Here is a 15,630-nt window from a genome sequence, read left to right on the forward strand (position 1 = left end):
AAGTCACTGCACCCGTTTACCAAGAAATTTTGGAGCACTTCATGCTTCCTTCTGCTGACCAGCTTTTTAAAGATGCTGATTTCATTTTCCAGCAGGATTTGGCACCTGCCCACACTGCCAAAAGCACCAAAAGTTGGTTAAATGACCATGGTGTTGGTGTGCTTGACTGGCCAGCAAACTCACCAGACCTGAACCCCATAGAGAATCTATGGGGTATTGTCAAGAGGAAAATGAGAAACAAGAGACCAAAAAATGCAGATGAGCTGAAGGCCACTGTCAAAGAAACCTGGGCTTCCATACCACATCAGCAGTGCCACAAACTGATCACCTCCATGCCACGCCGAATTGAGGCAGTAATTAAAGCAAAAGGAGCCCCTATCAAGTATTGAGTACATATACAGTAAATGAACATACTTTCCAAAAGGCCAACAATTCACTAAAAATGTTTTTTTTATTGGTCTTATGATGTATTCTAATTTGTTGAGATAGTGAGTTGGTGGGTTTTTGTTAAATGTGAGCCAAAATCATCACAATTAAAAGAACCAAAGACTTAAACTACTTCAGTCTGTGTGCACTGAATTTATTTAATACACGAGTTTCACAATTTGAGTTGAATTACTGAAATAAATGAACTTTTCCATGACATTCTAATTTGAGATGCACCTGTGTGTGTGTGTGTGTGTGTGTGTGTGTATATATATATATACTGTATATAGCAAAGATCAAAGCTGTTAAACAACATTATTACACTGACACTAAACAATAGTGTAATAGACTTTCGACTATCTGCTATATGACACAATCTAATAGAATTGTTACCTAGCATAAAGTTTACACCTGAACTTAATTTAAATGTTAAGTACATACTAAAAAAGTTTGACAGTTTAATAATGTATGGTAAAAATAAAAATGACAACTGCGGTATTCTCTACAGTGATTCGCTTCATGTGTGACATCCCTGCACAGGTGAGCTAGATCAAAGTCTCTTTTGCAAGGGAAGTAAGTCCACTCAGCGGCTGGGCAGCTATTTTATTATTAAACAAGCGGCATGAAAGTACAGCTCCAATCTACTTGAATGAGGAAAATCGAACATATTTTAAATCATCAGTAAACCACATTAATTGTGGTTCTGCTCGGATTACGCTAAAAAAAAAAAAAAAAAAAAAGCGCTATTTTTCAAACTAGTTCAACATTCTCGAGTTGATTGACAGGCGATCTCTCTATATAAAATCTGATTGGCTCATTTACCAGTGAGGCAGGACTTCCTTTTCGACATCCGCTGGCCATTTCAATTTCTCCTAATCATCAAAGTGCTCTTTCTCTGCTAAATAGTCTCTGGCTATATCCATTCTGCACAATGTTGCCTCTTTGCTAGAAACATAATTTAGCAATTCCTCACAACATATAAATTATTCATGTGACTTTTAATGTTTTAAAATGAAGTTGTTTTTTTTATCAAAACTTCTGAAATAGCCTTTTCTAACGGCTTTTCTCCTAAGCAAAAACTTTACAGCCTCAACACATTGCCCCATGCAAGCAACATATAGCAAAAAGACCACCAGGATGTATTGTGACCTAGAGAAAGATTCGTATTGGTTTATTCACTCATCCCTGCTTTATTAACCATTTTATATGCATTACGTGCTTGCAAATGAGCAGAAGCAATGGTGCATTAGAGGGAATTCACAGCTAATAGGTTACTTCATTCTTGAACAATTTTTTTTTTTTTTTTTTTTTAAAGACAAAGACATTCTTGAACTTAAATGTCAAAGAAAATAAATGCTCAATAAACCTCTCTCTATTATTAGTACTCAAATGTAAGATTACATTGGCTACATGAGTAATGGAAAAGCGTTCTGTTTAACAATTCTGAGACACAAGGGAATTTTTTGTTGTTGTAGATTGAGTGAGTTTTTGTGCAGGGCTAAGTACACGTCACACATTGTAAAATTCACCTAGAGACATGGTTATTTTTTAATTCTATTTACAGGTGTTTAAAAAAGCCCTAGGGAAAGATAAGACGGATGTGTAAAGAGGAACTTCTCTTTAACTCAGCCTCACAGACTCATGACAGTACATTTCTAATAGACAGCATCAGACCTGCCCAAGCAAAAGCAACTCATGGAGTAACAAACTTTTTTTTAAATTCTTTTCTGTGCATGCATATCTTAATACCCCTTTTGTTCTTCTCACCGAATATCAGTCACCTTTTTGTTCCCGAACTTCCACCATTGAATATAAAATTGCAATGACATGAAGACTATTTAACAAAAAGATTATGTCCAACATAACAATCCTTGGCTGTGCAATGATTAAATAAACTCATATAAAAAGCCAATTTTAAAGTGCATTTTAGGTTCTCCACATTTCTCAGGACATCAAGCATCACCATTAACTAACTGTGGACACAATGATACTCAGTACATGATACAATTTACACTCATTAATGAATAATAATACAGTATTGGACGGGAGGTAAGAAGCAGCATCCTCATGTTTTCTTGTGTACAGAACTGTCTTTGTCCATGCCAAGACTGAGGGTAGCCATCAGTCACAAACCCCACACAAAAAAAGCTCCAAATAAGGTGAGCTTCAATTTCTTAAATGAATGACACATCAATTAAGATAAATAAAGGAATCTCCCTAAAGTCTTGGAGACCAGATTTGGCAACCCAAAACAGATGCGATCTAAACAAAAACAACAACAATGAAAAAGTTATTTGGTTCAAGACGAAAATTATGACTGATCTAGCCCAATGTCTGCCCAGACAGAAACATGAAAACCTGTTCTGCCCTAACAGCGAGATGTGCTGTATTGCACATGCTCACACTTAAAGGAATAGGTCATCTGAAAATCAAAAGTCTGTCATCATTTACTCACCCTCATGTCATTCCAAACCAGTATGACTTAACTTTCTACTGTGGAACACAAAAGGAGATGTTAGGCAGAACGATATAGACTGACATCGATTCACGTTCTTTGTATGGAACAAATCAGAGTGGAAAATATTCTTCTCGTGTTTCGCATAAAGTCATATTGGTTTGGAACAACATAATGATGAGTAAATGATGACTGAATTGTCATTTCTGGGCATACTATCCCTTTGATTGTCTTGACTTAGATGCTGCAGTGACAAGCTGCTGAAATGCAACACTTTCCATTATATGCTGAAACACAATTTACAAGTGCAGGACACTGTGAATGTATGTAACATTTTGGAATGTGTTGACCGTGATGTGAATGCTATAATAATACAGGATTATGGGGAAAACTTATTTGATCTGTTAATGGAGTTGTAGGACACTTGAGAATTTGGATCCAGAGGCTTAACTGAGGCCTTCTCTGGCTCAGATGATTCTTCATCAGGCTCCTGTTCTATTATTGGCTCTTTGTCCTCATCTTCCTCCTCGCAGCTTGGCAGCTGAAAAAAAGCAGTCCACCCATGCACGTCAGCAAGCTTGTGGAATGTACGAAGTAGCAAGAACATGACCATCAAGCCCACAAACAGGTACACTGTAGAGAAATGAAGAATGAATGATTGAGAACTCAGGTAACCAGACATAGTATAGTAAAGGTAACTAATTAGCACACCACAGTCTAGATCGAGTCCCAAGACTGGTTCCATCCAGACCATGAATAATGCACCTCTGTACTCCTCAAGCACTGAAAATAGAGAGGATGATTTCATGTCCTATTCTTCTGAAAACATTGGACTTTTAACTATAAGCAAGCCTGAAACACACCAGGAACTCTTATTTTCAAACGATGAAGACTTGGCACCATTACAATGCTCTAAAGCTATGTATTTACCAAATTTAAGGGATGGTTCACCCAAAAATGAAAATTCTCTCATTTACTCACCCTCATGCCATTCCAGATGTGTATAACTTTCTTCTGCTGAACACAAATGAAGATTTTTAAAAGAATATTTCAGCTCTGCTGGTCCATACAATGCAAGTGAATGGTGACAAGAACTTTGAAGGCCCAAAAGGCATATAATATGAGACTCCAGTGATTAAATCCATACCTTCTGATGCGATATGATAGGTGTGGGTGAGAAACATATTAATAAGTCCTTTTTTAACTGTAAATATACACTTTCACATTCAGCCACCTACTGGTTGGGGCTGGTCAAAGGTGGAGATTGCAAGAAAAAAGGACTTAAATATTGATCTGTTTCTCAAGCACTCCTATCATATTGCTTCAGAAGATATGGATTTAACCACTGGAGTCTTATGGATTACCTTTATGCCTCCTTTATTTAATTTTTGGATCTTCTGGTCACCAATTACTTGCATTGTGAGGACCTCCAGAGCGGAGATTTTCTTCTAAAAATCTTCATTTGTGTTCTGCAGAAGACAGAAAATCATACACATCTGGGATGGCATGAGGGTGAGTAAATGATGAGAATTTTTTCATTTTTGGGTGAACCAACCCTTTAAGCTATTTATAGCCTATATATTAACCTGATGAAGGATTTTGTATATACAGTATACAAACTGAGGTTTAATGAGGAATAAGGTTAATTATTATTCACAACATTTGAAGTTTGAGACACAATATATGCTGGCAGGGGACATTTCCATAAAGTCACATTTTTTCTTTGCATGCCCTCGTTTCAATTTAAAACTAGTGTCGACCGATATATCCCAGAGGCCGATAAATCGGCTGATATGTTTCTTGAGAGCTCTGAGAATCGCCTGCTTGCATGTGAAGCAACTGAGACATGTAAATGACCAGTCACAATTCGTTTTGTTGTTATGTGCCATCGTGTTTCAATAATAATAGACTGGTGTTCAACACAGTTCCATATAAACGGTCCGCATATCAGAGACGCGTTTGAGCTCATAATGTTAAAGTGCTCGCCTGTTTCATTCTCCCTCTCTCTCTCCACAGCAGTTCCCTGTAACTTTTAACTGTCTTGTCTAATGATAAAAAGGCAAATATTAATAAAACTAATATCATATACCGTCTGCAAATATGCGCATATCTTGTTTGTATATGCGCATATTTGCAGATGTATTAAACAAACCTCACAAAACTTGAGCTGATCCAGCATCCTGAGCGCTCATTTATCTACCTCTAAAACATGAATTGTATCAGCCTCTCCTCAGCAGTTCCCTGTAACTTTTAACTTTCTTTTCCAATGATAAAAGGCAAATATCAATAAAACTTCTATTATATACCGTCAGCAAATATGCAGATATCTTGTTTAAACAGATGTAATTCACAAACCTCACGAAAATCCAGCGTTTTCTTCCCGTCGAGCACTTATCTAATATCTTCCTCTGAGGCATGTATTCTATCAGCCAGAATCAAAACTTCAGGATCAAAAGTTCCTGATTCACAAATCATGATGGTCAGTCTGTGACAATCCAAGCAGGTGATCCAGGCTGTTTAAACTGTCAGGAGATTGCGGCTCACGCTGGATCCGCACGAGCGCATGAGTGCAACTTCACGTGCACTGAGTAAATGTCTTATTCACTATGCACTATATGTACAATTTGTTTGATTTGGGTAAATGCGATTGCTAACTTGGACATGCCATCCATGGTTGCTGGACTACTGTGTGTGCTGTTATTTCCTTCTTCCTAATATATTAATTTCTTCATGGGCAAATAAATTTAAAAATTTTGATGACTAAACAGAAATCAGAAGAAACTGCCATCTACCATTTAAAAGACAATATTGTTTTTAGATTCTTTTTTTTAATTTTTTTTAACAAAGTTAACGTTTTGTGTGAAACTGAGTAAATACAGTGCTAAATAAGAGTTTATTAATTGTTTTTTTTTTAAAGCAATTTTATGTTTATGTTATTTACTATATTAAATTGTGTGATATATCGGCATTATGTCGGCCACCCTGCAATCTGGATATCGGCAATAAAAAAAACCCATATTGGTCGATCAGTATTTAAAACACTTGATTATCTAATCAAAATAATAAAATATGCACTGCAGTGAGGATAAAAATATGTATGAATATTGTCAATAATGAAATATTGCAGCAAGACGCTGCTGTAATGTAGTACCAAGCTGTTCTATCTGCAGAATCCTTTAGGGCTGGCCACAGAGGAACAAAGAGGAGTTAAAAAAAATTAAAAAAAAAGTATGATAACGGCAACTATCAGCATAGACTTTTGCCAATATCTGATAGTTTAAAAAGTAACTATCGGTAAAACTGATATATCGGTCCACCTCTAATTTATACTGATTCTTAGACCATGGTGAATAACTTCTTTTCATGCAACTATGAATCAGTATTTTTACATAACAGTAAAAACAGGGCAGCACATGACTGTTTTTATCAAAAGACCTTACATTTTTCAGTTTTAATCCTCTTAAGAGATGGAAAGTACAGGTCATTCTTACTCCAGACCTAAATAGCTTGAGGAACAAACCTTCTAATGCAGATGATTAAGCACAGAAGAAATAAAACATGGTCAAAACCCACAGTTATTTTAGCAGTAAAGTATTTTAAATCTCTATTTAAAGTTCATTAAAAGTCAAATGGAAATTGTGACTTGTAGATGTCACATGATGTTTCTTGATTCCCACCTCTCAAAACTTCACACCTCAATCAACAAGTATTTAACATTGCTGAGGGTATGTGAAAAAGCATAACCTATTTGCACATTGTGAGGTTTGACTAAGTCAGTGTTCTCCTCTATAGTTCAATGGTGTTGATCAGAGAACTCCATAAGCTTTTAAAGAAGCAAATAAATAAATAAATAAATATATATTTTTTTATATTAAACGATTCTGAAAAGTTGAATGAGGTTGTCTTGTAAAAAGAATTGTACATCTGTGTGGCAAGATTTTTTTAATTTTTTTTTTTATTAAAACATTCTGATATATGAATATCACTTCAAGTTGCAAAGGAAAAGGATTCCGGGAAATACAAAAGAACATGCAATGATGTGTATGCACAAACACATTGATGCATGTCTGCTCATTATCAATGATGTTGCATTAGTTGTTAGTAGTGTATAACTGTCAAATTGCATCTTTAGTATTAAACTCGAACGTCTTAAATAATAATAAAAAAAAGTCTTAAGCCTCAAAACTTCACAAATAATACCTTCCAATTTTGCCCAGTCTCTTCAAAATAAATGTTAACTCTATAGTTCAGTCCTGTTTAATGACAGCCAATGTCAAAATCAGACACACAGCCCTGCCTTAAACTCTAAATACACTGCACCACTTCAAACAGATTACAATAAGATCTTTCAGGGTGACGTAAAAGGAAATACGCCAGTGTGAACAGATTAAGGAAGCACTGTTCAGTGAACAAATACAACTTTATAACTCAATATATAGTGCTGAACAACAAATATTCCAACCAGACTAAGTAAATATCTGTATCTATATACAGTATTTAACAACTTAATTTTAAATGCTAATACATTCAATTTGTCACCTCTCTTAAATGGTTTTGCTTTAAGACTCAGATTTTACAATGGACGTCAAGTGGCAACCCCCAATCCTTTATTGTACAAATGTAAACAAATGCCTGCAGAATTAAACACTGAAATTTACTCATATTACCATGAACAGTTTCATGGCAGCCAATAATTCACTGCACAAAACACACTGTGGTCAGCACAAATCATGACTATCCTTTTTGAACACGTTTTTAATATAGTCTGGGTTTTTAACCTTATGTAGTTGTTCATGGTTTTCAAAGATGAGCGGATGCCAAGCAACCTGTCCATATTGGCATCTGTCTAATTTGGCTAGCTTCTATCAAGTGACAAGATAAATTTGAGTTTGTTTGGACGCATGGCCTTTGATATCAACAACAAAAGACATGGGAAGTGTTTTTTCCTCCCTTGTAAAAGTTGATTAACTTCTTTATTTTGCTGTCCTAACTATGCACAATTATATGATTAATTACATTTTTCTTATTTTGTTTAGTATTTAGCACTGTTTTACCCTGCTGTCCGAGACCCTATTAGAACAGACCTGAGACCCATTTATGGGTCACGACTTACCTGTTGAGATCCACTGCTCTTTTAATTACCCTTAAAGGGATAGTTCACCCAAATATGAAAATTCTCATGATTTACTCACCCTCCTGGCATCCCAGATGTGTATGACGTTCTTTCTTCTGCAGATCACAAATTAAATTTTTAGAAGAATATCTCAGCTCTGTAGGTCCTCACAATGCAAGAGAATGAGTGCCAAAATGTTTAAGCTCCAAAAGGTAACATAAAAGTTATCCATATGACTCCAGTGGTTAAATTCATGTGTTCAGACACAATATGATAGGTGTGGGTGAGAAGCAGATTAATTAAAGATTTATAAAATAAAAGATTTTTTGATATGCATGAAGACTGTGAATCACCAAAAACAGAAGGAGAAATTGAAAGTTAAGAAAAAGGACTAAACTATTGATCTGTTTCTCACCCACACCTATCATATTGCTTCAGAAGATATAGATTTAACCACCAGAGTCGTCTGGAGTACATTTATGTTATGGATTTTGGAGCTTCAAAATTTTGGCACCCATTCACTTGCATGGTATGGACCTACAGATCTGAGATATTCTTCTAAAAATCTTTGTTTGCGTTCAGCAGATGAAAGAAAGTCATACACATCTGTGATGGCATGAGGGTGACTAAATCATGAGAGAATTTTCATTTCTGGGTGAACTAACCCTTAAATAACGCGAAATGTCTCAGAATGGATACCAGCGTAGCCACAAATCTAGACTTACCCATGACTGATATCTTGTACAGAGCCCTGAGCCTTTGTCCTGGCTTCTCCCCTGGCACAAAGTCTCCCAGTCCTATGGTGCAAAGGGAGATGAAACAGAAATAGAAGGCATCTAAGAAAGACCAGGATTCTTCTATGGTGCTGAACACCACTGCAGGTACCACAAAGAAGACGAGCACCACTTGGACCAACAGCACAATAAAGTGTACAACACTGGCAGTGCGTAGGTGCAGGCCTGCCCGCTGCTGGCACATGGAGATAGGCCTGTAGGTTAGTGGGTGCATGAGGCGCTGGACACAGGCTGTGAGCACTAGCATGGTGAAAGGTACTCCGATCAGAGCGTACACAATGGAGAAAGCTTTACCAGTATCAGAGAGTGGTGTAGTGTGGCCATATCCTGGGAGAGGGAAAGAAAATGAAAATGAAAGAGCACTTTTTAAACTATACTTGGCTACTTCCAACTGCAACCAAATGATTGACCTAATAATTGGACTATATTTGAAGTACAGGTCTCTACAGAACAATAATGGGTGTTTCCCAATCTGTGGGCATTTTCAAACCGGGATGGGCATTTTTCAACTATCCAATGAAAGTAAGGAATCTCAATGTAGTAATCAGTGGGCGTTTACAAACCAGGATGGGCATTTCTGAACTAATGAAAGTAGGAAATCTCAATGTAATAGGCATTATTTTTTTCCCCACCCGTATTCCGGCAACTCCCGCGATTGATATATTTTGCCGTCAAATGATTGGACGAAAGTTGTCTATACATCACCAGCTTGACGACGCCTTCTGATTGGAAGGTTCTCGATTCTATAACTTTTGAAACTTTGTCGTTCCGACAGTAGAAAAACTATTTGTGCTTTTCTTTTTATTAAAAGTAAATAGCTGAATAAATGTACTGGAAAGAAAATTGTTAGTAATATGTGACAGATCACTTTGTCCTGAACAATAATGAGTGATATGAATAAAAAACATTATTGCGTAGAGATGGAATGTGAAGAAATTCCGTTTTAGACAGAAAGAAGACCATATGGAATTGTTTTTATTTTTATACTGAAAAAATGAAAAAAACAAAAAAAAAAAAAACAAAAAAAAAAAAAATCAGGTCAAGTGCCTATAATTACAGAATCACCCATTTATCTGAAAAAAGTATTCGTAAAATTGAAATTAAACAGTTGTTCTTTTCCATAGGGGAGAAAGCTTAAATCTGAAGCCAGGAAGCAGTAATGTAGGATGTTTTTTTTTGTTTTGTTTTTTTGTTTTCAATATCCTGACTGCAATATTGCTAAGTACAGTGATTTAATGGTAAGCACATAGCCACCCTTGGAACTGAAAATATTTCAAGGTAATTTTATTCAATTTAAAGCAGAACTTGAATTGATTGAATAATATATGGAGACAGATGCACTATTATAATTTAAAGACAGCAAGGTTGGAAAACAAAATTTTTAATTCACAGTTGACAGTGTATTTCTCACTTTACTGTAGGCTAAGAAATATAAAAACTTCAATTATTTCTTACCATATTCCTAGAAACAGAAAAATATTTTAGTCCTTTTTTTCTACCGTAAATCTACACGTTCACTTTCACTTTAGTGAAAAAAAGAACTTAAATATTCATCTGTTTCTCACCCACACCTATCATTTCACTTCTGAAGATATGGATTTAAACACTGGAGTCTTATGGAATACTTTTATGCTGCCTTTGTGCATTTTGGACCTTTTGAGATTTAGTCAACATTCACTTGCATTGTATGGACCTACAGAGCTGAAATATTCTTCTAAAAAAATCTTCATTTGTGAGCTGTGGACGAAACCATACACACCTGGGATGGCATGAGGGTGAGTAAATGATGAGAGTTTTAATTTTTGGGTGAACTATCCCTTTGTTCTAATTGTTAATTTGAAATAATATTATTTTAAAGCTACACTATGTAACTTTTTTTCTGTTAAAAAAATAACAAAATGTTATTAATGACAGAGTGCAACAAAAATCCATCTTCCAAACCATGTCTTAACCCAAATACACTTTGATAAACCTATAACAATGATTTATATTTTAGAGCTGTCGGGACGGATTTCGTAGGAAATTGCATACATACGTCACTCGCCTGTGCGTGTTGACGTCATATCCGTACACAGAGAAAATAAGCTCCAGCTACTGTAGCGCGTGTGTGGGAGCAGCATGAAGCTGAAAGTTTGTTGTCACAACAAATGAGAAAAATTGACCACGGATCATTGAAAATGGCAAACCTCCGGGGAATCACCGGTTGTAAAAACAAAGAAACCCCGAACAGAGCAGAGTCTACAAGCAAAAAGGGAAAATGACAGAGTCTGTAATAAAACCCGAATAAACATCGGCTTGGCTTTTCAGAGGTGGTGACAATTCCGAGATCTGAAAGGATTTAAAAGCGACCCAGAGATGGCTTTTTTCTTACTCAGCAGGTTAGATATTTTATTGATATGGTTTGCGTAGTTGTGTCTGCCAAGGATATGTGAGTCTTAAAATTATGCTGACCAATGGCTGGTAACAATGACAATCTATAAATTAGTTACTACCATGGTCTATTTGGCCAGAATATCCTGCAGTTATAAAAACTTTACAACTTTGACCTTATCTGACCTTATCAGACTAGCAATCGTTATGTCTAATGTTAACGAACGTTGCCTAACTTTTGTAAAGTCATTTATTTCAAAACATTAATGTTTCCAATAAGTCAAAACAACAGCATGAGATTTACCTGCTCAGATGACGTTTTTGAATATCTGTCTTTTCCTTCCTTTCGTTATTTATTTGTCCATTCGCTCTGATAAGGTGTCCTGTATCCATGTGTACAATAGTGCCTCGAACCACATTCATCCGCACAGAGGAGCAAAGCCGAAGCACAACCAAAACAATGTTCTTCCACAAGATGCATGCAGTTTTATTTTTTAACTGCTAGAGGCCATGTTACATAGTGTAGCTTTAAATAAACATATAATTTACATGACTTTTAATGTCTTTATAATAAGTTTGCGGGATAGCTCAGCGAGTAAAGAAGCTGACTACCACACCTGGAGTCGCAAGTTCGAATCCAGGGTGTGCTGACTGACTCCAGTCAGGATTCCTAGGCAACCAATTGGCCCAGTTGCTAGGGTGGGTAGAGTCACGTTGGGTTAACCTCCTTGTGGTCGCTATAATGTGGTTCTCACTCTCGGTGGGGTGCGTGGTGAGAATAGCGTGAAGCCTCCACAAACGCTACGTCTCCACGGTAACGCGCTCAACAAGTCACGTGATAAGAAGCGCGGATTGACTGTCTCAGATGTGGAGGCCACTGAGATTCGTCCTCCGCCACCCGGACTAAGTCGAGTCACTACACCACCACGAGGACCTAGAGAGCACTGGGAATTGGGCAAACCAAATTGGGGAGAAAAGGGGAGGAAAAAAAAACAAAACTAAATTGCAGAATTAATTAATGATAAGAAGTTAAATAAAAAAGTGACAAATTATGTTACATATCGTATATATTAATCTGTATGGAATATAATGTATAGTAAATAGGTCTATCAGTTGTATAGGACAGAAGAGTGTAAAAAAACACAAGCGTTCATACACTGGAAGCTGCGATATTACATCGATGCCTTTATAATATAAATCGAAAAAGCTTTAACCAGCTTATTTAAATGCATGTGACAGTTTTGTCTTGTCTAATGTTAACCACTTAAAATTCACACTCAACTTGGAACTTAGTGGCTGTTCCTCTTTGAAAATGCCCACTGATTGGAAAACGCCCATTTTTGTTCTGCAGAGACACAGGTCATCTATATTTGGCCATATTTGAGAATATTAATCACAAACCATGTCCACTCGGCTGATTAACTGAAGTGGTCATCATTACGACTAGCGTCAGTTAGCAAATTTACAGACAGTTTTGACAATGCCTATTAAACGATTTCTGTTTACATTTTTGAGTAAATATTTTGTTAAACATTCCTGTCTTTCCAGCAATTATGTGTATATCATTTGCCATCGTTACATTGTATTTTATGAATACATCAGCCATCCTGTTCTCTGGATCTTGATATCAGCATTGGCCATTGAAACCCCCCCATCAATCAACCAATAACCAGCACGATCACAAACTTGTCAAAACACTTTATGGGATTGCTACAACTGCATCCTTAACTTGCTAATAATACAATGCATGTGATTGGCAGACAACATAATCCTTAAGTGTAAAGTAATACAGATTAGAGGTCAGCTGTACAGGTTAACATGTATATTGAATGGAAAGCTTGCAGGTCAAAGCCCTTAGTTCCCATGCTGCTGTTTTTAGCTCGAATGAGAAGGCCAGTTAAAGTGAACAAAGCTTGCACTGTCCAACCTCAAAAGACTGAAACATAGTCATATGTGGATTCAAGTAACCAAAAATACCCTCAAGAATAACATGGATACATGAAGCCAACTTTGGAGGACTTAATATGCTACAAAACACACCTTGAACTTCACCAGTGGTTTTCAACCTTTTACAGACTCTCAGCCAACCCACAATATAAAAAAGATAATTTTTTCTCATAACACTTTATACTTTCATTAAAAATTTAACTGACAGAAAGTTAGAAATGTCGTACATTACATGTTTGATAAATCTTCTCTACAGACCCCATGCAGAACATTGGTTGAAAACTCTGGAACTAGCTTTGCTTAGGTCTGTCAGAACTGTAATATAACCGTGGTATAAAATGGGTTTCTCGAGCAGGATAAAATTTGAATGTTGGTGTGTGCATTTGCCAGCCATGCAAAATATCTCTTGTCTTTAAATAGCTTCAAGGAAACATATGATTTAACTTTTTCCCCATCTACGTCAAGTTAAAACCCAATTAGCCACAAAAAATGAATTACCTTAGGAAACATTTAACAGGTATTTGTTCACACCAAAGCTGTGATGCAGATGAACTGATCAGTCTTTTATAGATGACAGATACAAATAAAGTATATTTAACTAGTAATGCCACTTAAGTGCACGAAGAATTAAATAACATATTAAAATATTATATTGATTTAAATAATTAAATCAGTAATATTTCAAATAATCCAGTGTTGTTGATGAACATACAAATTACCCTTTTAACTGGGGGTGGTCATGGCACTTTTACAAATCCTGAATTTATTTGAAGCGGATACAACCACTTTACTGCATGTCCATCACATTTTAGTAATTGACAAATTTGGCTGAGCAAGAACTATGTGTGACATTTAATTCATATCAAACCCAAATGATTTCAAATGTAATTATGTTCTATTTAAAATCTCGTTCCAGGGTCATTCCTACTATTCTGTGCCATTTAAGTCCCCAGTACAAGTTATGGAAGCCTATTTATACATTATTAATTTAAACCAATTACTATTTCAACCGGCTAGTTAAAACCAATAAATACAATTTATAATGTTGTATATTGCTGTGAGGCTAAAAGTCAAATTTGAAATAATTGGAAAAAGTGCAAAAATAATGCTGGGTTTATTGAAGTGTGTAGCTTTGGTTTTATTTATGTTTACATTTATTTTGTGATGTTAGTCAAATATGGTCAAGCACACCATGTCCACTTTGTTATGGGAATATATAGGGAAAATGCATGCCATTTTAAAATACAGTATAGCAGTATATTTATGTTAACAGAAAAAAAGCCATTGGTATAGGTTAATAGATATGTTAGCTAAATATCATTCACATACCATGTAATGGCTAATTTTACCCACTGAATGTCCAACCCAACCCTGCCCACTTAACAGGATGGATATCTGATTTATTTAATAAGTCATTGATCTTGACCTAAATGACTTATAAAATCTTTAAAAATGTCCCTTTAATGAAGGTTAATATAAAGATACTTTCATGTTTAATTTTTCAAGAGTCTTCAAAAAGTCTCTTAAAAGCCCCTTTCTTCCTTTGATGCTGCTTATGGTTAACACCCCAAATCGCTGAACTTCTTGTCTGAAACCATAGCCTATAAAAAACCTTGTTTAAATACTCACTATGAACACTTACAATCTTTAATAAAACCATAGCTGATCCATAACTTTTTGAAAAAGTTATTCCACTCTGAACTGTTTGCTTTGCACTTGTGTAGTGTATGTACTAACGTGTAGTTCTGCCTGACTTTGGAATTTGTTATTCAAACACTTCTAATGTTACTGTATCAGTAAGATGTGTGTTAAAACGGCTTCCCATATTAGCCTACTGTTCAATACTTGTGCCATTCTCGTGTAAGTCGATTTGGATAACGGAGTCTTCTAAACGTATAAATATAAATGTCCAACACGAGTATCCTTCCATGGGAAAACTGTTTTATACTATGAAACTCACCCACTGTTGTGACCATCGTGTTGGCAAAGAACAAAGACGACGCCAAATCCCAGTTTGTACGGACTGATGCATTTTCAAGGATCGACACGCCGTATTTATTAGCTTTTAAAACTCTTTCCAAGAAAACTTCCAGAGCCGTGGCGTTGATGCAACTCAGGTTGAGAAACTCAGATTTGAGGGAGTTCAGGTCTGCTTTCAAGTCCTCTTCGACGGGCCGCTCGATGGCAGAGAAAATAATTGCTCCCAATAACAAATAAGTGATGTACGCTAAGATGAAGCCGAGGAGCACAAACCAAGACTTAAGTGCCGTGGACATTCTTCTGTTTTAGTGCCTTGACTATAGCGATTTAGACAACTAATTGAACTCCACTGTTTCACAACCCACCAACCTCTGCCAAAAGTTGGCCACGGTGGCCAGGAAATAAATTATGTACTTGGTCACATGGGTGATAAATTAAGTTTTGTGGGTTTGTAAAGTGCAGAACAAACCCTTAGTTGTCTAAATAAAAAAAAAAAAAAAAAAAAAAAAAAAAAACCTCTTTCATTTACACCCAACTGAGAAATG

At 36.1% G+C, this 15,630-nt stretch overlaps 1 protein-coding gene across 1 annotated transcript; it reads right to left on the minus strand.

Moving 5' to 3' along the window:
• Nucleotides 1-684: 684 nt before the first annotated feature.
• LOC127417210 (potassium channel subfamily K member 6-like) lies at nt 685-15,472 on the minus strand. The gene is made up of 3 exons (XM_051657062.1): nt 15,066-15,472; nt 8,720-9,115; nt 685-3,514 (listed from the first exon to the last, which is right to left on the minus strand). Exons 1-3 carry the CDS (start codon nt 15,379-15,381, stop codon nt 3,261-3,263), a joined length of 966 nt encoding a protein of 321 aa, XP_051513022.1. The 5' UTR covers nt 15,382-15,472; the 3' UTR covers nt 685-3,260.
• Between the last annotated feature and the right edge of the window lie 158 nt (nt 15,473-15,630).

This window comes from Myxocyprinus asiaticus, chromosome 26, assembly GCF_019703515.2.
Source record: "Myxocyprinus asiaticus isolate MX2 ecotype Aquarium Trade chromosome 26, UBuf_Myxa_2, whole genome shotgun sequence".
NCBI lineage: Eukaryota > Metazoa > Chordata > Actinopteri > Cypriniformes > Catostomidae > Myxocyprinus > Myxocyprinus asiaticus.